Below are 26,905 nucleotides of genomic sequence, written 5' to 3' on the forward strand. Positions count from 1 at the left end.
ATGAAATCCCGTCACACACGTTTTCAATTGGCATGCTGCTATTTATTATTAAATTTTTGCCTACACTTGCCCAGCAACAATATGAATTCATTAGAGTTAATTACGCGCAATTAAAAGAGCATTTTCATAACTAATTAGCAACATAAAATGAAAACATTAAATTACGCTAAATGTGCTACATGCAAGTATTACAGCGTACAAGTGTGCCGAAAATGAAGGCTTTAATTATGTAAACCGCCTGTGTTTTATTTTCTTAATAAACCAGCCCCAAAATTGCAGAAAAGGGGAATTTAACGTGAAATAAATTTGCATAAAAAACATGGCTGGGGCGACAAAACACAAGCCCAAAAAGAAAATAATCACTGACTGAATGACTGAATGAACAAGTGATGTGTGTAGATGAAGTAGGATCGGGGAAGCACCCAAGGCTGAGAAAAAATTAAAGAAGCGCTTCGAAATGCATAAAAAAGGAGGGGGAGAACATCAAATAAAAGGCGAATAAATAAGACAGGCGTAGAAAAAATCGCCAGCACAGCAGTGACAACAGCAACAACAACAACAACAACAACATCAGCAACAACAGTCGAGCGACTTTTGTTTTACTTCGTTAGCAAAAGCTGCAACAACAACTTGAGTTGGGCTCGGAGTGCGTGCGGTTTGGCGAAGTTTAAGTGGATTTTCATAATTTACGCGCTGCGCGCAGCAAAATCATAAATTATCGCAAACAACACCTCCCCCCTCTGTGTGCCACCCCCCGCCCCCAGCCCTCGTTGTAACATCAGTTGCTGACGACGGTGTGCGGGTGTAAAATTTGTCGTTGCCTCTCGAAGAACACACAACAAACACCTCAGGCCGATGTGGCAGTCATTTTTATTTGCTTTCTTCTTCCATCTTCATTTCTTCTACATTTTCTTTTTTTTTCTGTTGAATTCTTTCAGTCATCAAAGCGCACCGAACTTGCTGAAATTGTATTCTGTTTTATTAAAAACAATTGCATTTAATTGTAAGTAAAAATATATGTGAAAAGTTTTGCAAGGCATTTTAATGCCAAGAAGCTGAGCAATTGTTGTCTGCAGCTGCCTCGCCATATTTCAGCCTGCAATTGCTTCCCCCCCCCCCCCACTTGCCTCTCCACCCGGCAGCTCTGCTGCTGCAGGCGACATCTTGTTTTCATGTGATTTTCCACAGACTCTACTTAGTTCTGTCAGTCAGTTTGTTTGTTCGACTGCTTGCTTGTTTGTCTGGCTGTCTCTCCGTCTGTCTGTTTGTCTGTATTGCTGTCAGAGTGACTTTTTGTTTTGCTTCCACATGATTTTCAGCTCTTATTTTATTTGCTTTTCGTCATCTTTCATGGCAATATATCATAGCATGCCGCTTGCTAGCTCCTACAACTTCTATTATTGGTTACAACATGCAAAAGTTGTCGCTGCCTCAATTGTCTTCCCTCCCCTGCCGCTCGGCCGCACGGCCGCTCCGCCACCCCCTCAGAGGCAGGAAGTTTCACTCAATTTCTTCTGCACTTTGAAGTAAGTGGGTGTTATTTTTTTTTCTTGCTTTCTGCTTCTCTTGTGTAAATATACAATGTTTTCTTTGGGAATTTAGAGCGACATGTTGTCATAAAGTTTTTAATTAAATTGTTTCGTTTACATGGCACGTTTCCGTTGACCAGCAAACAGAAAACTTTGTATTCACGATAACTGGCAGATGGATTAGATTATAGAGATGTTGACAACAAAGAGCAGAGCAACTACCATTTACTTGTGCATTTAAATTGCTATTCCTCATATTTCACTTAAAGGAGATTTGTTGTTGTATGTCAACAGTTAGAGCATATTGGCCATTCACAACCAATTTTGATCTTAAAACAAAGCCAATTTCGAGCTAAGCAACCTATTGGCAGCCGTGATCTCAATGGAGGATCGGTGTAAGCTATAAACAGAAAATATTTGCCTAAATCGAGCGTGGAATGCATGCAGCTTTATCTAATCGGCTTCTCCTCTCTCGAGCACACACACACACACACCCACCTGTGTAATGCCATCAACCATATTTGTCGCATATTTGCGCATTTTTATGAAGAGGGCGCAAAAAATGCAGTCACGCAGCCTTGTGCGAAGCTGCGATAAAAGTGTGAGCTGCACGAGGTTTTGCAATATTTCCGTTTCCGGGCAGCCTGCGTTGGCGGAGACTGCGGCCTGACGATAAAGTTGACATTTTATGCGCTTTGGCGTGGGCCACGCATCCATAAAGGCAACGATTCGCCACTTGCCACTTGGCGCTTACAGCCGGTTGTCGGTTGTCTCCAAATACTATATGGTATGTGTATATATAGTATACTCGTAGATTTGCGAGTATTCGTTTCTATGTACATATGTGCGCTTCCGTTGCATTTTTTGTGGCATTTAGGGGCCATAAAACCTGCGTTTCGGCCCGAGCTGTTCAAGTTAAGTTTTACGATTGTTTAAGGGCCTTTAAGGTCCGCATACACATATCAATCAATAAATAGATTTGCAACTAATGAAAAGTTTTGCACGGCTTGCCGTTGGCAATCAGGCGAGTCTAGCTTTTGTGCAAATTGAATTGAATCATTCAATGGAATGCAACTAACAAAACTGAATGCCCTTCAATTTAAGTGAAAGGGTAGATTGTTTTTTGAGAGCACGCAATGAAATCGGTTTTTGATAAAAGGCGGAGTGTTGGAAGCTATTCCTAACCAGTATACATATATTTTTGATATTGAAAAGAATAAATTATTTTAGTCAATATTTTGATGTGCCGGCTTAATTTATATTTTTTTTGATATTGAAAAGAATAAATTATTTTAGTCAATATTTTGATGTGCCGGCTTAAATTTCTTTGAAGGAAATACATTTCGGCTTAGCTGCTTATTTGTATGCTTTTGTTTAGTTTCTAATAATGTGGAAAATGGCCATAAAGGACTAATCTTTGCCAAGACTGCTATATGGCGGCAGTTAAATGAAATCAAATACTGAACACAGGGTACATAGCATCGGCGCAAACGCAGATAGCTTTTTAGATTGCACTTTTGGGTTTTCCTTCTCTATTTTGTTTGGATATGTCGAAAATTTGTTACTGCCGGTTCTATTTGCTTTCGGAAAAAATCAATTAAAAGCGCTTAGCACACAAACGGCGTATACGCAATTTTTCTATGCACTGACCTCGTTTTTTAGCCGGGCACGTGCGATAGCATAAATTGTGCTCCACACACAGAGAAAACAAAACAAAAAACAACAGAGCGACAAAGCTGTGTAATTCAAATTACCAAAATACGTGAATATCTCTGTGTGTGTGTGTGTGCGTGTGTCTGTTGCACGGCAATCGCTATGTGTGTGTGTGTGTGCGAGTGTGGCACGTGCGCTATATATAGGTGCCTAGCAGCTATTTATTTGCGAGCTTTTCATAGAAATGCTCGATACATGACTGTCGCAGTCATGTGCCACGCCCACAGAAAAATGCCAACCCGCTAATAGCTAGGAAAATGCTGTCTAAAAATAATTACTTTAGCCTTTAGTTGCATTACAACCAAAACATAAATATTAAATAAGAGATTGTGCCTGCTCTGTGGTGTTTTGTTTGCAACATAAATTTTGCTCCTGCGGTTTATTTAAAGAGTATTTACAAATGCAATTGAATTTGCACAGTTTTTGGTGGCGAACTTTTCATTATTTAAAACTATATTTACCGCAAGCCAAAAAAAAGAACGATGATAATTTAAAATTGTATTGAACATGTTAAATAATTAAATCTATGCGATGTACTGCTTAAATGTGAGGCGTGCTTTGAAGTCTTGAAAAAGTACACGATATCCTTAATTTAATTCGATCGTTTGATGAGATTAAAGGCCAATGAAAGTCTACTAAAATACCTTGTACTGTAGTCCTAACTTAATATTAAAGAGCCTAGCATAGGCTTTAGTTTTAGAATCTAAAGAGTGCTTAGGCCAGCAAGAACAATGTATTTAACCAATTGAAGACAATAATATAGCTGATGAATAGATTGGTATTATGATGATTATTATTTTGTTTTTAAGACAACTTCAGCCAAATAATGTATTTCACAACTTTAATATACAATTGGCATAGCTGCCATATGAACTAGAACCGAATCAGAGCACGATTTGTTTTTCAAATTGAAGTTCCTGCTGTTTGAGATTATTGAGGTATTCTTTAGCATCTAAAGTGCTTAGGCAAGAAGTATTTAAAAAGAAAAGCTTTTCTAACAGACCAATGAATTCAATGATCTAGTTGACGAATATAGTAATATTCTACTTTTTTTGATAATGTAATTATTCACAACTTGAACATCGAATTAGAAGAGCTGCCAAATGAACAATAACCGTATGGCCGCACTCTTTGTCTCTCAAATTGAAGTTCCTGCTGTTTGTTATTAAAAGACTTGCATTTAATCGCCTGAAATATATTGTTAGCTTGACACATTGAATTACAATGTCAGATGCATGAAATGCTAGAATAAACTCTCCATAAATTCAAGCACTCCCTTGAGCTACCGCTGGCGCACACCGCTTCAAATTGTTTCAGCATCCCAATCGCAATAATTTCGAGTACATTAGAGCGCACGAGGACAAATGAATGAAATGGCTGATTGACTGACTGACTCACTGAATGGCTGACTGGCTGACTGGCTGGTTGGCTGATTTTCTGGCTTGCTGGCTGATTGAGTCGTGCGTGTGCAACAAAATGTAAAGCGGGCGGGCAAACATTTGGATGGAGCGTACTAGCACAATGAAATTGGCGGCAGCCACGGATATTTTTCAGACCTGTGTGGGCCTGTCTCGGTTTAGGGCCGCGAGCGGTGGCGTGGTGTGGAGGGGAGTGGAGTGCAGGGGAGTGGAGCGACAATCGAAACGCCTTTCAATCAAACGCTGCACAAATTCCCAACCAGCACGCCACGCCCCTGTCGCAGCGACTATTCGTTCGCCTGTCGGTCTGTCTGTCTGTCTGTCTGCTCGACTGAGTGTCTGGCCTTCTGTCACTGCACATGGCAAGCGTCAACAAACGACGCGCATGCCACATCAATTGAACAAGCGGACTCATCGTCCTCCTCATCTTCCTTTGCATTCACATGCGAGTGCGTGTGTGTGTGTGTGTGTGTATGTGTGTGTGCTTGCACATACCTGAAGTTTGGCTTTGTGACAGGGACTAGCTCAGATCCCTCGCCACTAATTTGCTTGCCAACTGATGTCACTTCCTGAATGCAGCTGACAACCGATGGCTTGCCCTTCTCCTTTTTTCTTCTTCTTCTTCTTCAAACCGCCACTGCTGCTCGTCCTTTTCAACAATTTCTAATCACTCCTATTTTTTTTCGGGGCTGCCAGCATTATGCATGCACAAGCCAAGGCTATCTGTATATGAATTTGAATGTGTGTGAACTCTTCTGTGGTTTCGTGATCAGTAATGGCGGACAGGTGGAAGGACAGTGAGTCCACTGACTGAGTGGGAACGGGCTACTGCTACGCTTGTGCGGATTGGTTCATTTAAATTGGAGTGGATGGCCAAAGAGCAGCTTCATCATTAACATAATTATCGTTACCAACACCCGGAGAAGCGGCGGCAAGAAGTAGATTTCTATCAAATTGCAAAGGACACGCACAACTTTGCACACAAAAGGTGCGAGCAGCAACAAAAAATTGACAAAGACGCTGTCATTAATCATTGGGCCGAATGGTGAAGAGCGTGCCTGGCCTTAAATCTTTCACGCACCCAGGCGGGAGCGGGACAATGGCCAAGGTAAACAATTAAAGGGCGCCGGTTGGGGCGGGGCGGGGCGGCCAGCATAGCTAAACAATCACGCAGCACGTGGGCGTGTCACTTCTTGTTGTTTTTGTTGCTGTTGATGTTGCTCTATCGTGTCAGCTGCATGACTTGTGACACGTGTCATTTATGGCTAAAAGCGCGTTGGCGTGAGCCGGACTATTGAAAAGTTTCGGCCATCGGCAGTGGGCGTCAATTAGGTGGAGATTTTTGTGGTTTGATGTCAAATTACGTTCCGTTGTCAGCGTTTGCGACACGCTTTTCGCACAATTTGATGGCACGTTTAATATAATTAGCGGCAAATTTTTGCAATTTGCTCGTGTGTGTAATTGCCGCATAATTTTCTGTTAAATTGTGACACTGTTTGGAATAATTACGGTGGCTGGTGAACTTTGTCGCAAACTTTACAACTATCTATACATAGAAATTGTATTACAAGGCACTTAAAAGCCTACTTAGAAGCGGCCTAATACTTCTCATGGGCAGCGGCTGTGAAGCCTTAGCTGATTGCTTTTGATTTCAGTTCTTCTTGTAAATAGATTTGCAGCCTATTTAGTTGTTGTTGTTAAAGATGATGCTGTTATTAATATCGATAGCATAGGATATATTTATAAATCAGTACTATAGAAAGGGTAAGAAATAAAAGCCACGCTCATTAATCCTTAAAAGTACACGACACACGAAACCTGCTCTAACCATAGCGGCGAATGCCTTTGGAAAATCATATCCACATTTCTTTTGCAAACATTTTACTGCCACAATACCTGTTTCTAATGTCAAAACTAACCTGTTTTTGTATTCAAACCTCTTTCTATGTTTAAACGCATCATCTATCTAACATAAATATGAAATTTTGTATACATCCTTATATATCCTGAGTTTTACTCTCAAGGGATTCCTTGGCATTTTATTAAATCAGTTCTATTTAAATCAAAAGTTATATTCCTTCCAAGTCAACAACATTTTAATAATCTGCACGTAGTTACACGTTTTAACTATTAACCATAACAATTTACTATTAATAAATGAATTTTTTGGTTAAAAGCCATTACAAATAGCAGTTGCATGATTTTTTCGCACTTTAATATTCATTTGTCGCCAACGCAGTTTCATTTGTCAGCGATTAAAAAATCGTGTACGCCTCAGCCACAGGTGTGCAGTTAACTAAAAAACGCTTAGCGCAGCAAAGGCGCCACGCCCACCAGAAAAAAACGGGACTGGCATTTGCAGTAACGCCTTCGTGGTCCTTCTTGAAAAAGAACACACGTAAATCTACGGCCAGTGGACGTCGGTAATTTATTTGCACTTTGATAGCAACAAGATGCAAAGCGGCGGCTAAATGCGCCAAAGTTGTAAATCACAGCTCCCTGCAAGATACCGCGACAACATTATTGTTGTAGCTGTAGTTGTTGTTGTTGTTGTTGGAGGTGGTGCACTGTTGCAGAAACTTTGGGGCTTGTGCGAAGGTTGCAGGCAGCACAGAGCTGAATGCATTGAATGCATCCAGCTAAGCAGTTTATTGAAAAGAATGCTGCAGTTACGAGTGGCCCATAAATATGGTCAAGTGGCTCGTTGCTCGCTTTCAATAGACTCGCCCCCAACGACAAAGCCAACGTCGACTTGGACGAGGACGAGGACGAAGCCGAGCGGGACTATCACTGGAATATAATTTAGTGCGTATGGGTGCGGCAGTTTCTGGCCTTTGTCTGCGATTGGGCGTAGATATGTGAACTGTTCTAGGCACATTTTGTATTTGCTTAAATGGTAGTTGAAAAGGCACAGACAAGAATGGAAAGCATCTCTCGAAGCCACAGACATGTGTACTAACACTCAACCAAATGTCAAGGACACTTTAAAGCCCTTTCCTTTCTTTCAGCTGGAATTGCTCTTTCATTGATGCTGATATGCTTATAAATGCGTCGCATTGTCGGACATTTGAGTTAACAAAAAGATGAAAGTAAATGTGAATTTGAGATCATTTTGAATCGCTCTAACAATATAGTAATAACAAAGCCAACCGTTCATCAAAGCATGACCTGAATTTGTTTCAATCCAATTGGTCGCTCAATACATTTCCCACAGTCCGTCTATTCACAATCAATTGCAGCTTTGAGTATTTGGGCGGCCAACCCACAAGGTTCAAAGACCTCTAGAACGCCGGCAATTGTCTCACTTATAACATTTTCGAGCTGGGGTGGCCCGCTCCTCCAGAGAAGATCCACACATGTTCCACAAGAAGCACCCCTCATTGCTGCTTGCGTACTGGAGCCTGCGCAGGAGCTAACAGTGTTCGAATGGTGTATTCTAACATAACATTGCATTCCAATTCAGACAGTATCCACAGCACTGTTAACTGCCCCTATAAGGGAAGTCAAGTTCGAAACGGCTCTTTCGAATGCTGTCCCTTCGAATGTTGTGGCATCCCCTTCTTGAGTGGCTAAGCATAGCCAGAGAGCAGAGAGGGAGAGAGAGAGAGAGAGATAGAAATTGTGTCGTGCATGTTACTCTTGTGGATTCTAACCTCGTTTTTCAACTATTTTCCGACCCTCTATCCACTGTCCCACTGCCGAATCGTGCAGAGCTTAAAACTTTTTGTTATCTGCTGTGTCCGATGTTGTTGCTGCTCGTCTGCGCTCAAGTCGCAAAGTTGTTGACAGGCATCTCAACGCAGCTCAGCATAGTTTGCATGAAATTTAAATAATCTTTAAGATTTATTGCGCCGCCAGAAATAACCGAGAACGTCAAGTTGTTGGCTATTTTTGGAGTGGCGGTCTCTCGGCTTTAAATATGCTAAGACTTAAAGCCATTTATGCAAATGGTGACGACTTGAGGCCTATTGCCAAACGCTGAGACAGCCAAAAGGAAAGGCAAGTATTTAAATGTTTGATGCTGATACTGAACGCTGCTTTCTCAATTGAGACAATCCATTCATTCACTAAATAAACTCTGAGTTTGTCTGCCACGCTTGCAACTCTTTCATGTGGTGCTTATACCCGCCTGTCTTGGTTTTTCGCAAGCCAGCAACTGCAATTGCCCCACCAGTTTGAAGGAGCGAACTTCAAGCCGGGCGTCAAGAAGGGCGGAAATGTGAAAAGGCCATTTTTCATGATTTGCAACGAACGTTGCAGCAGAATTGTTTTTGCCACAATGGGTGCAGCTTCAGCTTCGGTTTCATCAACCAAATTGTTTCTGCATCTCCACAGAATGGATTTAATTTTCACATTTAATGCCCAGCACCCACCCATCACAATTGAGGAGAGTTATTTAAATACTTACAGCGATTTGATGTGAAGAAGATAAGTAGAAAGATTCGTTTACATACCTGCAAAGAAAAATACACAAAGTGTTTTAATTTTAGTGCCACTGATTCGGTAGATTAAATTTTAAAGACCCAAGCAAATCAGTTCAAAATTCAAGACTATGGATTACAATTTTTTGCGCCGCCTGCCAGCAGACATCGATCATAAATGATTGAGTGCCGAAGCATGAAGACAAATGGACAAGAGAGCGTGCAAATAACCGACGATGGGTGAATGACTACGGCTACGACTACGACTATGAGTATGACTGGGCAGATTTATGTGTCTCGAATGTTTTGTTTAAGCAAACACAACAAAAGGAAAACCAACGCGGCGTATGCGTAATGTACAGTTTAAATTTAAGTGGCGAAGACATTGGGGGACAGAGGATGCGGAAACTCTGTGGCATTTCCAGGAACTGCTTAACTTTTACGAGCTGTTCGAAAAATCAAACAAACTATTTACAAATAGCTTGAGCTATTTGGCGCCCAATGCCGAAGGCCAAATGCCTTGCGTTTGGGGCAATAAAAACAAAGCGTGGCGGTACGTGCCAGGCAACAACAAACATAATAGCAGAAGCAACAATAACAACAACAACTACAACGACAACAACAGGAGCAGCAGTGCACGACAGCCAACATGACAGGGCACATGAAAACATTATCGAATATGATATGAGAGCGTTTAGACGTAGTTGGCAGTTGCTGCTATCGTTTGGCTGCGAGCGATTCGATTACCACGAGGCGTATACGCAATCTATGAGGATGGCGTTGGCAATGGCGTTGGCGCTAGCGCTGGCGTTGGGTCATAGGCTGTGTGTATTTTTATGGGCATGTACATTTTTTATGAGCACTTATTTCCGCCCCAGAAATTAGAAAACTGCTTTTTATTTTATGCGTAGCCAACCTAATAACTTCTGGCGCCCCCAAAAAAGAGTTCGTCGTCAGCTAGCTTTGCTTTTTGCTCGGGAAATTTATGATGTGTGTAACAATCGGCATTGATGGGCCCGAAGATGTGGATGTGGATGTCGGTGTGGATGTGCAGCAATGACTGCCGGGCCAGCGGGCATTCAAGTGTGTCATGCAAATTTTGCTTATTTTATTTAACACGATTTTTATGAGTGTCCGTCCACAACGGCAGGATGACGAGAATGGCCAGGGCTGGCCTGTTCCGAATGGATTTTATTGCCGCTGGCGGGCACTTGTTAACAATGGAAAGGAACAGCAACAAGAACAAAAGGGTTAATTTGTATGCATCAAACGTTTAAGCATCCTGGCCATGTCTCAATAATAGTCATGTGCATTAAGCGATTTCCTGGATGTTTTTGTTTGCCTTTTAAAGTACGTGACGCAGCCGGCACCACAAAGTATGCTAATTATGTTTACATGTATGGCCGATCCCTGCAGTCTGTGATAAACGAGTATGTAGTAGTATGTAGTATGTACACTAGCTCACTTCTTTCCCATTTTTTACTGTTGCTGTTTTCCTTTTTTCTGTCATCTCGACTCGACTTTGTGCTATTCTATATGCTTGTTTGTTTGCTTGAGCTCTGGCCTTGCGGTTCTTGTTGCCCAGTGCCACAATTTATGCATGAAATCGACAGCCCACGTGGCAAGGGACGCAGGCGTTAAGCCTAAAAGTATGCATAACTAAAAAGAGCACGTTTTACAGATAACAACAAACAAAGCGCAGGGCAAAACACACACACACACACACACACATACATACGTCTATACATACACAGAAGAAAAACAATGCCGTTGATATCTGTATTTCTACGTATGTGTATGTGTTTGTGCGTGTGGGGGTGTGTGTGTGTGTGTGTACAGTCTGTGGAAACCGATATCTCTCTGCTGCTGGGGCAATGAAGCAAGAAATGCAGAAGAGGAGCAGCTGTATGGCGTTTGAACTGAAACTGAAAAATTTATTGAAACTTTAAAGCCATCGAACAGAGTCGACCGTTCGCCCGGGCAGCTCGAATCACAGCTGCATTGAAAGCACGCTCCATAGATGTGCCACAAACAATATAAGCTGCATAACAAAAGTAAATAGCAAGGAAAAACGCTAATGCAAAACGGAAATTTCAAATGCTCCAAACAGTTTGTAGCAGCGTGGGAGCGGGGGAGCCAGTCGGGCATTGCTGGATACCGCAACAATGGCATGCACAATGAACTCGTCGAAGGCATTAAGGCGAAATCGCAAACAAATGCAGCAGTCAAAAGGGAGGGCGGACAAAGCGGACAAACCAAAGCTAAATTGTGGAAAAACAGCAAGGTAAACAAAGGTAAAATAAACCGCACACATACACAAATATATTGAAAGCCGAGTCGACCAATGTGACGTATCAAAAAAGAAAATATGAAGGAATTAAAGAAACGAGAGAAAATGCAATGCAGAAAAGCGCACTATAAATGCATACAAGTGGTTAAATTTTAAAAGGAAAAGCTCCTGGCTGGAACACAGTTGCGGGCCAAAAAGGAAGCACAAATTGAAATTGTTTTAAAATACACATAAATACACGTTACAGCAAATCAATTAACAGCAACAAATAGAATGTGCAAAATTTGCATCACACACACATGCATGCATCTAGGCATTTAATAATAGTTTACGACTGCGGTGTCGAAAAACAACACCAACAACAACAACAACAACGGCAACAACAGCAACACAGCCAGCAACAGCCAGCAGTCAGCCTCAGTATCAACAGCAGCCGAAACTTTCGCCCAAACATGAATATCAATATTTGTAAGCCACGGTTGTGAACACAAAAGCCCAACAACTGTTGTAAATTACATGTTTTATTTCTGTTGCTAGAACAGCAACAACACCGACAACTACAACAATAACAACAACAACAGCAGCAGTCAAAGCAGCAACAACACAAAATAGGAACTTTTTAATTTTCATTCAGGGCCACAGCACGCCGCACTGTGGAGCTTTTGCTAAAAACTGATAACAAAATTGCAACTTTGATTGCTCACTCTGTTAAAAAAACAATACACCGTCCATAGATAATAATTTAGAATAGCATCAACAGCTTAGTTCAGCAATAGTTATATTTTTGTAGTATGATTTATTGTTAATATTTTTATTATTTTAGCTTCATGAAAATGAGAGAGAAATGGAGTCTTTGTTGCTGTTTGTCCATTATATCAAGGATCTGGTATGTGAAAATACTTTGCATTTTTTTATGCAGATAAATAGGATTACAAAAATGTATATTAAACAATATTCTCATTTCGTTCAAAGGATTTCTCTATTAATATTTTTATTATTTTAGATTCATACAACTGCGTGAGGAGAGGAGTCTTTGTTGCTGTTTGTAAAGTTTATCATTATACCCAATGATGCTACTGATATCTGCCATATCAAGGATCTGGTATGTGAAGAGAAGGCAGATAAATAGGATTACAAAAATTTATATTCAACAATATTCTCATTTCGTTTAAAGGATTTCTCACAACCAACTCAATCAGGAGGCCTCCTGTGCGAATACTTTCCAGCGGGAGAGCGCTCAAAAGTATGCAAGCATATTTCAGTTTCAATTTGCCGCTAAGCTCGGCGAAGCGCGCTTATGTGTGCGGCATTATAAAACAATTGAAAGGCATTTGCTGTAGAAATGAGAAAGAAAGCAAAAAGGACAAACATGGCCATATTGAATGGCTGCCATTTCAGGGCCAATTTTAATGAACAGCAAATAATTGGGAAGGAAAATAATAGACGACATTCACTTCCACACACACACAGACACACTCATACACTCATACAACGTGGGCACAAAATTGTGGCGCAAATAAAATACAATGCGAGTGCTTGTTGGCTGTTGGCAGTTGTTGACATGTGCCTAATTGCTTATTTTAGGCGTGGGAGAGTTTCTAACGTCTTGGGTCTGAGTGTTCCTCCCTTTAAAGCGCCTTCAACATTTCGCACCAAAAGTACACGCTGCTCAAATATTGGCAGCGAAAAATTGTACAGCATCGCCACAAGCTTCAGATCCAAAATGTTTTTGATGTACGCACATTTATTTGCCAAAGGGCGGGTAGGCGGTTGTGCCACCAATTGTGGAACAATGGGGGCCAGCGTGCTGCTAGCACGGGGCATGAATAAAAGTCAACTGCACTTTGCAAAACACACGCACAGGCTTACATACACACACACACATTTACACACACACACACACACACACCCACCCAGAGACACAGAATAACGAAACAGGCAAAACATTCTGGCTGCCACACTTTTGGGCTTAAATGGGTCGCAGTCGCCTGGACCCGCTCTCCACTGCCAGCTGCCTACCAGTGTGGTCAATATTTATATTTGGTTTGCCAGACCAAGCGGGGTTTAGGTGTTTGGGTGTCTGTGGTGTCTGGGGGGCGTGGGGTGCGTGGGCGGAGGGAGATAAAGCTTGTAAATAGAGACCAAACAAATTGCATTGCACGCAACAGGAATAGCAAAAGTATTGGCACTTTATTTGAGAAGCACAGCCTTCATGTTGACACTCTGTGTGTTGCTGCTGGTATTTCAATGGGCGTGGCAGGCAAATGGATGCGTTTGGGCAACTCGCTATCGAGCAGATAAAAGCCCTGCACAGTAACCAACCATTCGAAACGAGCTGCAACGCAATAGACCCTATTAAAGAAAATTTTTATTTTACGAAAAATAGATCATTTTTCACGCTTCTTAGGCTCAGTTGGCAGCCTGTTCAACTCGATTCAGTTTATATTTATAATTTTCTAAAAGTTGTAAACAAGAAGTAGTTATTTGTAAAATACAAATGTATTTAATTTCGTTTATATTTTATATTTAAATTACACAATTACACTTTTGCAAATTTAAGCACAGAACTGTCTTTTTAAGGCAAACTAACAAATAGAGTTGAAAACTTAGAACTTAGAATGTATGTTCCAACTCACAAACTCATAAATTAATTTTATTTCAGATGCGTTCTATAAATATGTATTTTCTGTTAAAAGCACATCAATAAAGACCGCGAAAAACTGTTCAATCGAAGATGTAGATGGACATAAGGAGCCAAAGATATTTAAACGATAGCAACGTGGATTGAAAACGCTTAGGGATGAATTGTAAAAATTTTTCATGTTCATTTTTGAAAGACTAGTATAGTTGTTATTCATACTCGTTGTATGCATACTCGTATTTGATTGACATGCACTTTTAGAATTTCCATATACTGGAAACATATTCTTTCGTTATCCAATTGCTGTTGAATATTTCATGCATTTGCATCTAGCCAGCGATAAAACTACTTTAACGAATTATTTGCTAGAAAAAACTTCGCCCCAACACGCATTTACATAAACGCATTGTGCATTGCTGGAGCGCTGAAAAGTTTTCGCCCCAAAAAGATACAAAAATAAGTTTTTCATTTAAACATGAAGGAAGTTAAGCGGTCGGGCAATAGAATACCAACTGGGCCACCCATAAAGTAGCTGACCACCAACAGCCACCAACCGACGAAGCCGAAGTCGACTACTTATGTCTATGAGGGGTTATTGGGGGTAGGAGGATGTGCAGCCCACTCACCTGAATTGGGTCCATTGCTGTTGGGTCGGGCAGACGGCGCACCGTCCCGCGCCTCCACCTCCAGGGCGTAGGCGCCCTTCTTCTCTCTGTCGAATACGGTTTTGGTGAAGATTTCGCCGCTTTGCAAATTAATTTCAAAAAATTCCTTGCCCTCGTTGCGTGGCGAGTCCACGATATAGTAATAGACCTGAAAGTGGCAGAAAAGTAGTTCGTTTGTTAGTTTCATTTTTTCATTATTCATTTTTCATTATTCAATTTTTCACTTTGCCCCTTTCCCATTATATTTTCGTTGGCTTTTACTCTTTGAATAATTGTGAGTGCGCATAAAATTGTCAAGTTGTGTAGTCAGTGGTAGGTGAGGCTAGATCTGCACAAAGAATTCATTTATTTCATTTCTAGCTTCAGTTCCCTATCCATTGCTAGAAATCAAAATTGTCAGCTAACCTCTCAAGTCCCTTCTATGCCAGATCAAAAGGGAAATTAAAAATGTAATGCGCCTGAGAAATTTAATCACTGCAGCTGCAGCCAGAGGCCACAAGCCACTGCCCGCTGGCCACAGTGGAGACATTAAAGCGTTACTGGAATGATAATGATAATCAAATCCGTAAACCCGGCCACGAGCTAGACAAGAAAGAAACGCCCACGCTATAAATGAGAACGCTAATTAGTGCAGACATTTCACGCGTACATGAAAATTACTTTGCCCGAGGACACGAAATGTGACAAGAAGAATGCTCGCATATTAAAATGGAAATGCGCTCGGACTTGGCTGAGGGTCGAGTCCGTCATCACCATCACCATCACTGTCAAGCGCATAGAGCGCACTGCGTGGCCAACTTGCGGATTCGCATTTTGCATTTCGCTTTGGCTATGACCAGCGGCTCTTTCCATTTTCACTGAACGGACTTGGCGACACACTCGCAAGTTCTATAAGAAGGGCGTGAAAGCAGCGCTTTGACATTTATTAGCCGACTAGCTGGCTAGAGAAAGACAAAATTACAATTAAAATGGCGAACGATGGTGAATCGCAAAGAGAAATCGCCTTTGTAAATAGCATATCTAGTCGCTCCTCCTCAAGGTGAATGGGAAAATTAAAAAGTGACAACATCATGGGCAACATAATCTTACTTGCTGTGAAGGTTTTTTAGCATTTAAAAATTAAGATATTGCAAATTTCTAAATAGTCTAAAAACCGCACAACACTTTCTTATTTTTCAATCTTAAATCTGGCATTTAAAATTGAAGGAAAATTCTACACTGACAAAATATTATTCGACCGGAAATATACTTTTTTTTTTCTGTATATTAATAATATCTTCTGTACCTTCTCTTTGTGAGACTAAGAATAAGTTCTTTATTTTATCTATTATTAAATGCATATGCGCTTTTCATAGATGAGTCTTAGATCAAGTTCTGGGCTGGTAGGTTATTTTTCCGGAGTCGTAATCGCCCCGTTTATAGCGTAAGTAATTGTCTGTATAGGTTTGTCCGAAATAATTATCATTATTGGAATGTTAAGATCGCATAGCTGTGCGTCAGTGTATTATAATTTATTTCGAGATATTATTATGCTTTGGATATGTGTAATGTTTTTAAATTAAATTACCAAATAACAACAATAAATAATAATAAATAAACGCTCTTAAATAAATTGAATTTTCTTTCAGTAACTATTTCTTTCGCCCAACTATGGTGCGCAAAATATTTAAATATTTTCCACAAAATGCAATTCTTCGTTTCTTTCTTGATCGTTGAGTTTTGGGAACGAAATAATTTACTAGCACAGACTAGTTTGCTATCACTTGCGGATAGTTTACATCGAATTTGAATTTTATATAAAGTATTCTGTTCAAACTATAAGATTAATTAAAATAAATATATCGAACGGTTCAGTTGTTATTCTATGAAACATAGTGCCGTATATAAATATTTCTTTCTCCTTAATGTTCGTACTTGATTTTAAAAGAATAAACAACAGATAACTATATCCTCCTATATAGTATGTAAAGCTTCATTATTCATTCACTATAATATTTATTTTCCTTAACCTAATATCAGGCATACTTATTTCATTGGGATAATAATGCGAAAAATGAGGACGCTTCAATGTTGATTTAAATACTTTTCTTTGCCACAAATTTATACACATTGCTTATAGCCGAAACTTTAATCCTTCAATTGCTGATAAAAATGAAAATGCATACATAAGTATACATATATTTAAGCCATTTACCAAATGACACTTTCACGTCACACCCCACTCCCCCCTCCCCCTCTCGCCGTACAATGCGATCCGTCAGAGCCATTAATTTTGAAGGCAATCTGCCGTCGCATCCGCTTCGCCCACTCAATTTTCGCTCACCTGATTATTTGGGAATGTGCCATCCTTGTCAATGGCATTCACTTGTGTCACTTTTGTGCCAATCGGTTCGCCCTCCAGCACCGTTTCCTGTTCGCGTTCGGTGAACAACGGTATTTCGTCATTAACATCCTCGAGCATTATGTAAACGGTCGCTTCCGATGCCAATTGCTGGGCGCCGTTGTTCTGTGAAAAAGAAATGGATGGATGAGTGGCAGCACAGAGAAAACCCATTTAAGTTCAGTCCTCAATGCATAGGTAGTACGAGTACAAAAGAAACTTTTTAATTTTCATACAAATTGCCGCTGTTTATTATTCCAGTCACGTGAGTTTGCTTGTTAACATTTTCAATGTTGTCGTCCTTTCTGGGGTTGCCTTTTAATTATTCAATAAAGTCTATTTAATTAGCATATTAATAACGCGAAATGGTGGATTACTCTTCTCGTTGCGACTGCTGTTGTTGTTGTTTCTGTTGTTTTTGTTGTAATAGTCTGTTTGCTATGAGGAGTATTTTTTAATCAAATATTATTTTTTATTAATTTGCACAAGAGGCGCTCGAGCTTATTGAAAATGCCGCGCATATTTGCCTTACAAGTTTAATTTGTTTATTATGTGCATACTTCAACTTACTACACGAGTATGTATTAAAATCGTAAATTTTCAATGAATGTAACTGGTTTGGGGAAAAAGTGCAGTCTGCGACTTTAACACTGTGATTCAATGTCGGACCTATTTGGAGGCCAGCAGTCACTTTTAAGCCTCAAATCGCATTAGGAAATCGCATTTACGATGTAGTGCCAGTAATTAAAAAACCAAAGTCATTTACCTTCATTAAACTAACTACTGATGACAACTAAAGGTGTTGCAATAATATAGTATTGATGTAGAATATCAGCGTCACCACTAGGACCCCTTTGATTGAAAGGGGAAAATAATAGTTGTTCTTCTTACTAGATCTCATACCTAATTACAAATTGCTGCTTATCGGGCCCCCCATTACATTGGAGACTCAGAAGAAGAGTGAAGGCTGCACCAAACCATCACCAGACACGAAAGAGATATCTGCTCGATGTAAATAATCATAATTTACGAGGATATAAATGGCAGAATCGAATTTGTTAGCAACATTCTTTAACATATCTGCCCGTTGGCGATTTCTATGAATTTCTGGATTATGTAAATAATCTGAGCTCTTGTTTGGTTTGCAGCATCTTTCGTTATTAATATTGCATGTTTGCACAAATCCCGATTGTATTTCATGATAACCAATGCATATAATAGGGGAATACATATAATAAGCCAGAACGTAATCGATAGAAGCATATGTTTGTCTACATCAAGTCTGTCAGGCTGAAATTCTAATGAATTATTTATGTTGTCTGACACGCACACACAAACCAGTCAGCCCTACTTGTCTGGTGCAATCATGGCTTATGAGCACATCGCAGTGAGTTGCCAATTAAGTGTTGACATTCGCCGAGCAAGTTTGTCTAATTGAAAACTTTCAAGACTGTCAATCCGTGCGCAAACACGAATGCAACAGAAAGGATGCAGAGTTTCAAATGCTGTTAGCTTTAGCATAAGCTGCAGTAATAAACACAAACAATGCGCATCGCTGTGCGAAACGGGACAAAAAACAAATTCAATAAAATATAAAATCGAGTAATAAATTTAATTGTTATTGATATTTGTAGATACAAATTGAAATATTTGAAATAGGCTGCATTTTTGCTTTTTTCCCCAAAGTTTGTTTATATCAATGGCAATTCATGATTTAAAGTTAGCCACGATAGTTCATCTTTATTTCTGGAACTCATTGCGTAAGCACATGTTGGAAAATTAAAATTAGAAACGAAAGTCGATAGCCCGGATTAACTTTATTTTGAACTCTAAACATAAACCAAACGAATGTAAATGTTTTTGGTAAACGACCGCGAAAATTTCACAACTATTTTAAATACAAGTATTCCATGTTCGGGCACGCTATTTGCATTTAATTTGTTGTCAGTCGCTAAACAAACATGCTGTCCATTAGTTTTTATGCTCTGTGGAAAATAAACAAACAAAAAATACTCTAAACTCATTATGTTTAATTAACAGCGGCAATTGCCTGTCAATGATACTTCTGTCGTTTGTGGTTGCTGCTCTGTGGCCCAGAGACTCAGCCATATCCCATATCCCATATCCCGTATCTCTATATCCCATATCCCATATTCCATGTCCCAGAGTTCATTATTATTTTGGTAGATTTGTTTGCATTTCATTCGACATAAGTTATTTAGCCTGGCCTTCTATTATTTATGGCGAATGCTGGCAACTGAAACTATTTACTGGCCCGGGGCCAGGACTTCAATGGCTCCACTAATGAGCTGCATTCATGCTGCTCTCCTAAAACTTGACATTGATTGCATTTCAATTCAATTCAATCGAAAAAGGCGGTGAGCTTAGCCCGTCCGTCAGCCAGCAAGCAACTCAACCAGCTAGTCAGTCAGTCAGTCAGTCATTCAGGCAGTCAGTTAAGCATTCAACCGGCTGAACTGCCATTGCGGCTTCCACAGAGTAGGTTGGCTGCCCCGCCACCCTAGTATTTGCATGTTGCGCGCAAAGCTCGAGCAAGTAATTAAAACTTTTCAAATAAAATAATTATAAATGTTTTTGGAAGTCATTCTCAGATTCAAAAGTCAAATAAACGCAAGTGTGTTGAGTTGTAAGCTTAATTGAACCCGCGAACGACAACTTCAAGAGTTTTGCTGAAGCTTGGTTTTCAATCAAAGAAGAATTTGTGCATGTTCTAGACTAACCTCCACACGGATCGTAAGATTGTACTCCTTGATGCTCTCATAGTCCAGCGGATGATTGACCTTTATGTCGGCCCATGTGTCGCCATTGTCTGGTCTCTGTTGCAGATAGAAGGTGTGGAATTTGTTGGTCTGAGCCGTGGACCCGGGCATAAGCCGATAGAATACCGTCGGATTGCCTTCAATGCCCGAACTGCAGACGTTGGCAGGCGGACGAGTTTAAAAAACAGGTTCAAATATTAGCAAAATGGCAATGGTTGTGAACTTTTGATTTAGTGGTAAGTATTAGGCGTAGGGAACTACATGAATATTAGAGTGAACAAATTATTTACTATAAGCTACAGAAATATACACAAATATGTGGATATCAAAAAACAAATTCATATACTTATGTTATATACTTATGATTATTCAAATATGGAGAATACATTGAATGGAAATGAAAGAATGCAGAAGCTGTGCCTCCACCCTGTCAAGGGTCGGCACAGAAAAAAGTCTGATCTAGTGGTAAGAGAAATAAAAGCGTTGAAAAATAATGATTTTACAAATGAAAAACACGCTCTCACACACACACACGCACGCAAACACACAGACACACACGCATGCATTGTGTCAAAATACAAAAAAGTTGACGCCACGGCGCACTTTTGCGATTTCCTATTAATTAATAAATTGTACATATTTTTTTTTTTGTGTGTGTGGTAAAAGGATGCCTTAACGCATTGGTGCAGAAATAATGAGAGAATATTTCTTTAAAAAGTAACACTTTAACGGAGGCTTTAGTCGGGAACCATCACAAAAAAGAGCGCAGGAAATGGCTTCAAAAAATCATCTAATTGCCATTTGAATGTCAAAAAGTTGTTGGCAGATGCGCGAATATATAGTACACATAGGCGGGTGGTTTTTTTTTTCTTTTGTTGGCATTTTAAAAGGTTGGAAAATGTGGAAAATGTGGGTTCCGGGATTAGGGGTGATGTGTGGGATGAGACGATGATAATGAAAAACAAATTAGGCATGCACGCGCCAAATTTGTTTCTTGGTCTGGGTGTCTTGGTGTTGTTGTTGGTGTCTTGGTGTTGGTGTGGATAAAATATTACTTTTGTACACACTTCACGGGGACGGGGCAACACTTGCAGCTGACGGGAAAGCGAAAAAAAACAAATACTAAGGGGCTTCAAGAACTGCTGGCAGTTGGGTTAGCGGGGCAAAAAAAAGAAGAGTATTCGCCTGCATGGCAAGTGTTGCCAGGGCCGTGATGTGTGAGCAAAAAGAGAGGAAAGAGAGAGAAATGAGGAAGTGGCAGTGGAAAGTGATTCAAAAAAGCCACAGATGGGGGAATTCATATAATTTTTCAATTGTTATGTGTATGTAATGGTTTTGAGGCATAATTTGTTGTGTGAGTTCTTGATGTAAATATTTCTCAACTATTTATGTACATATATGCATATAATCTCCCGCCAGAACACAAACAAATTAAGCCTAAATGTAGTTTTTTTTTTTAAATTCCAATTAAAGTTTAATTCACAGTTGAGCGCCAGATCACTGTTTATGAAATAAAATTTGTCAGTGAGAAAGGACCTTCGGTTAAATTTATAACGTGCTCGGCGCGCCAACTCTTCCCTCCTTTGAGCGTATTTATCTAGTACTAGCTGGCTGTTGTTGCTGGTGTTGTTTTGTAATTCTGTTGGTATATATGTGTGTGTGTGTGTGTGTGTGAAAAGTATGCTGCATGTTTACACACAATAAACACTTGAAAGCGCGCACATTAAGCGCTGTTGTCATGGCAGGAACAACAGCAACAACAAGCACAATTATTATGATATACGCGCACTTGAAAACGCTTGCCTAGCTCTTTGCGCGCCAGTCCCACAACACTCTACCCTCATCACCGAACACTTTTAACGCGTGCGGCACTCTCGGGCTTTTAATAGCATCTTGGCTACATTCAAGTGGGTTTAGCTGTAACCTAAATGTACGAAATTTACAATTTTGTGCTGGGACAAGATAATTGCAAAGAAAGTAATAACAGAAAAGCAAACACAACCCAAATGGTTCTTAAATTATTAAACACACTCACATAAACTTATTTAGGCAACAGGGTAGGAAAAAATTAAAACGCAGGAGTACATACTACACAGTACTTAGAAAGTATTGCTGTTTGCTTAGCATTGAAATGAAAAGCGTAATTACAACTAAACTAACTAAACGTTGCTTCTCATCTACATTTGCAATTGCTTTATGGTGCTGGTGCGTATGTGCGATCTGTTTGTCTATTTTTCTTTGCTTTTAGTTTGTTTTACTGGTGCGTGGATAAGGTCAGTGCAAGTGATAAAAAGATACACCAAAAAAAAGAGCTCCGTTGACTGCCCACCAACTGGCGCATAATTAAAACGTCAGTGCCATGTGGTCAGTTTCCAAGAAGATAAAGCGCCGACCATCATGTTTATGCAATGCGCAGCCCAAAGTCATTTAAGAGCTGCTTCAAGTTTTTAATTGCAATTATAAAATTCAAACTTTAGAGTTTCTCCTTCTTTTTTTCATTTTTTTTTTTATTAACAACAAACAAACTGCACTTTTTTCTCATGACATAACCGAGAGCAGCGTTATGATTAACGGAATGAAGGTAACTGCATCATGCCTGAAGAAAGCAAACTATAAAAACAGACGAATGGATGCGCCACAAAGTGGTTGCAGGCTATGGCCACCGGGGAGTGGCCAACCTGCTGCTCGTGGCACTTATTATGCAGGTCACCTGTGTTGAAGGTCAGTAAGTGGGCTTATAGAGTTCTGCTAGCGAGTTCACACGAATATATAATTGCTGTACTGAGAGTACTTCACGAGCAGCAGGTGATTCATTATCTCTGAATTGTCCTGCGAACTCACATGCCTTTAATTAATGGATGGTATTATTTATTGTACTGATTTCAGTCGTCTTCCTTTCGTATGCGTTCTTTGTATTTTTCCTTTACATATTTATTAGCAAATGATCAAAATCCATGCAATCCTTTGACACAGAAATAATTGAAAGGAAATGAGAAAGTTGCATGCAAGTTCTCCCTCGAATATATAAATGCTGAGTTAATTAGCTATTTCAAATGTCAATTTCCAGTACAATTTGTGTCATTTCTTTTGAATTAATTTTATGAAAAGAATAGCTTTTCAATTGCCAGAGGCACTTATGCTGCCCCTAAAGGTATGCTACTCTTTATTTTGATTTCCTAGCATTTATCGGAAAATAGTTTCAACGTCATTTTGTGAACGAAGATAAGCAATTGAAGAGGAAACGAAAATAGGAACAATGCAGAAGAAGATTAATATTGCTAATGCATTGGTCGCGTCGTATGTGTAATCTCGAGGTTCCTTAAAATTGCTAAGGCTTTTTGGTATTCGCGCGATGGACCCGCACAGCTATAATATATATTTGAAAGAAAAAAGCTTTTCCTTGTTGTATTTTACTTAATAACCAACACATATTCTCATGTGACACTTAATGGTCGATGTGGATGGCAGGGCCATGAGGGCTTCTATTTCTTACAACTAGATACAGATTGGTGTGCATTGTGTGTGGATGTGCAGCTTAAAAGTGGCATCTAAAGTGATTGTTACATGTGCTGAAGTGCTGATGGTGCATTTAGGGTGAGGTGCGTAAGAGATGAGAGAGGAGATCAATGGAAGCTTTATGATAAGGAAGAAGGGAGCATTTGGGTATAAAAAAAAAAGAGTCGCATAATCATTATTTTCGACATATCATCACACATTGATTGATAATTAAGGCCTGTTGGGGATATAAGGAGGCGGCATATGGTGCATAAATTATTGAGAACAACATTCAGAACTCACAACATTGAAACACTCGCTTAGATCTAAAGGCAAGGCAGCTAGAAAAGAACAACACCGAAAAAAAAAATGCAAAGGCAAAAGGTAAAGAAAAAGCGTTTAACTTGTAATGAAAACAAACACCTATGGAATTGAAAATCTGAAAACGTAGCAGGTGAAATGAAACAAACACTTATTGATTACATAAGTACTTATACGAGTATGTGAGGAAACTAAGCAAAATTGATATGAATTTGTCGGTTTGTCGATTTAAAGTTGCACTAAATGAACAGACCTGGCTTTGATCGAGACGACTTTGCCGCCCACGGGCATATTTTCCTTGACATAAATCGGCCCATAGACGGTATTATCCCAAACGGGTGGGTTGTTGGCACGATCGACCACATCGATTTGTACTTCGACAGTACGGGACAGGGGCGGGTAGCCCTTGTCTTGTGCCATGGCTTCTAATTTGTATGTCTCGCGCTGCACATAGTATTACATACATATTCAAAAATTGCATTTGTTGTTGCCCGCATTCGTTTTCAAAATCAAGCAAGCAAGCGTGGCAAAAACACGACAGACACATCATTCGATTCGTAGAGTTTAGAAAATAAAAAAGGCAAAAATCAAATATGAAGTTTGAACTCTTATGTAAGTGAGAAAAAATCGGTTACAATTGCTATTGAAAGGGGAAATGATAGAAAAACATTTTACAAAATCAAAATTTAGAAAATAGTATATAAACCAACACCAACTGTCACATCAGTGAGCAGTAAGAACGAAATTGTAATAAATATTGAAGAGTTTTCTTTTCTCTTTTTTACTTCAAAAATGTCAGTTTTCAATGCAGTGCAAATTATTTTGTTGTACTTATATCCTTACAAAACGAAGTCTCGACCCTAGCCTTCAAAAATAAACGGAACAGCCTGGCGCTGATTATTTTCTCGAGCAACTAAAAACAGTTGTTTATTTCTAAGTAAATATGTAAATAAATTGTTCTTTTGTTTCAATACGAGTATGAGGCAGAGTCCATTAAATACAAAAGCATTTTATAAATACTCATAAAACACAAAGTATAAATAGAAAGTAAATCAAAAAGGGCGTTTGTGCATTTTATACGTAAAATGTTCATAGCATACATTTTATAATTTGCTAGGTTGTTGATTTTTTTTTTCATTTTTTGTTCGTTTTTGTTTCATTTTCAACTATTGCTTTTTAACATTTTTGAAAGCTTTTTTGTTTTTTAGTATTTACCTTTGTTCCTAGTGCTTAAGACTATAAACTGCAACCTTGTATATACTATATATACATATAATTAGTCGGACTTTAAATTAGAACCAACACCAATGTAAGTCAATTGGACCCTACAGGAGCTAACGATACCCGTTTGGAAAGCGTTATGCCAGTTGTGTAGCAGTTTCTTGGCGTTCATGGGTTTTATTCAAGTCGGAGATTGGGAGCAAATCCAATAGAGGTGATGTGTAAGGCAGGAGGGATTGCTTCGATAAAAGCTTCGATATAGCAGCAAAATACAAAAACGCCCTCATCACTCCCAACGGGGCTACAAAAAATGTGTTAAAACAAACACCAACAGCAGCACATCCAATGCCAATGTCAAATTTGAAGGATTCTTCTAAACGTTTCTGAAAAGCACAACAAAAGTGCAACAGTTGGCTGCTGTCCGGTTTGTTGTTGTTCTTGTTGTTGTTGGTGGTGGCGGCGATGGTGGCGGTGTCAAAAAAATGATTAAGCTTCTCAGCTTTTACGATATACGAATACACCACAAAAACTTAGTATCGTAGCTTTGTTATAACAGAAAGAGAGATAGAGAAGACAAGGACTAGTTGGTTTATGTTAAAAATACAAAGAAGCTTAAACGGTATGTTACGAGTATGTTAGCGAAAATGCTGGTACATGTCAAAAATCTAACTAAATGTTAAACTCTCGGCTGTTAGATATTAATTATGTATGTATAGTATGTATGTATGTATGTAACTCTCATGTACATGGTAGTGGTTGTGAGTAGTATTTATAAGTATGTATGTAGTATATGTGTAGTTGGGTAATGGCTATACAAACCTTGCCTTAACCGATGTTACAACCGTACCCACAGTTACATTCTCGCGTATATTTATTGGACCATAGACATTCTTATCCCAAATAGGCGGTTTGTTATTGCGATCGACGACATCTAGCTCGACATCAACGTCGGCATACGAGGGCGGATCACCGCGATCCGAGGCTCGGACTCGTAAGCGGTAGCGATCGCGCTGTTGATTGGGGTTCGAGTATATGGTGTGTGTGTGAGTAAAGGTTTTGAGAGATGGTCATTTTTCACAGCATTATGTTAGCCATTAACGTTAACAGCGTGGGTTGTTGCATGGGATAACATTCGCAAAGCAGTAGTCAATGCCCGAACCCATATAAGCAAGCATAGCACGCACGTTTTTACATTTGTGTATTGTATGTTAGTTAGTTGGGTGGGTACGATGGTTTGTGTATTGGTTTCACGATATGTGTTACGTTACGTCACGATTACGATTACGTTATTGTTGGCATCGTTGTTGTTTTTTTTTAATAATTATCATTATTATTATTAATTTAATAAGTTGATTAGTTCATATGTATATGAAATAATAATAAATCAAGTAAAATATTTCACATTAGATTGGACAACAAAGGAAATTCAATATCTTTAGGATGGTTCTTGGGAGGTAAAGAGTTAGTGGTGAGATAATTGGTACGGTTAGGTGGATAGTTTACGATTGTTAGACAAATATATATGCATATACATAGTACACTATGTAGTATAATGGGGGAATTTTGACGAGACTACTTGTGACAGCATCTGGATAGACCAATACTATATGTTGGTGGTACGATAAATCAGACTGAGACTGAGAAGTCGTTCATGAAATACGAGTATGCATGATGTATGGCATATTGAAGGGGCTGGTCTGACAGTTATCAGCACCATACGGTGGTTATTTACAACATGAAATAGTCCTGGACAACTAGTTAGTTCCTGCTCGATGTTAGCTTACAGTCTGAGTGCGCTTTCTATTTCTAGTTGGCTGCCAGGAGGCAATTGCTGGGTTAGCACAGAAACAGCGTTACACAAAACACTTCATAGAGTGGGAGAGAATCGTTTACTTACAGGATAGCAACCCTGCAGTGTTGATATCGTAATCGGTCGTACCATAATTGAATGTATATGTAAATATAAATGGGAAATTAAAAACTAAACAATCGCTGCTGCCCTCCCCTCTCACATGAAAATAGTAAAGCAAG

General features: G+C 39.5%; 1 protein-coding gene across 1 annotated transcript in view; it reads right to left on the reverse strand.

Annotated features, from left to right (window-relative positions):
- The window catches only part of LOC115630547 (neural-cadherin), a 154,607-nt gene that overhangs the window by 80,019 nt on the left and 47,683 nt on the right, over nucleotides 1-26,905 (reverse strand). The window contains exons 8-11 of the mRNA XM_030527156.1: nucleotides 25,694-25,884; nucleotides 19,799-19,988; nucleotides 17,001-17,183; nucleotides 14,639-14,825 (exon numbers count right to left, since the gene is read on the reverse strand). Coding sequence (XP_030383016.1) covers nucleotides 14,639-14,825; nucleotides 17,001-17,183; nucleotides 19,799-19,988; nucleotides 25,694-25,884 — 751 coding nt within the window. The remainder of the gene's footprint in view (nucleotides 1-14,638; nucleotides 14,826-17,000; nucleotides 17,184-19,798; nucleotides 19,989-25,693; nucleotides 25,885-26,905) is intronic.

The sequence above is a fragment of the Scaptodrosophila lebanonensis genome, unplaced genomic scaffold (assembly GCF_003285725.1).
Source record: "Scaptodrosophila lebanonensis strain 11010-0011.00,11010-0021.00 unplaced genomic scaffold, SlebRS2 tig00001410-arrow-pilon, whole genome shotgun sequence".
Lineage (NCBI taxonomy): Eukaryota > Metazoa > Arthropoda > Insecta > Diptera > Drosophilidae > Scaptodrosophila > Scaptodrosophila lebanonensis.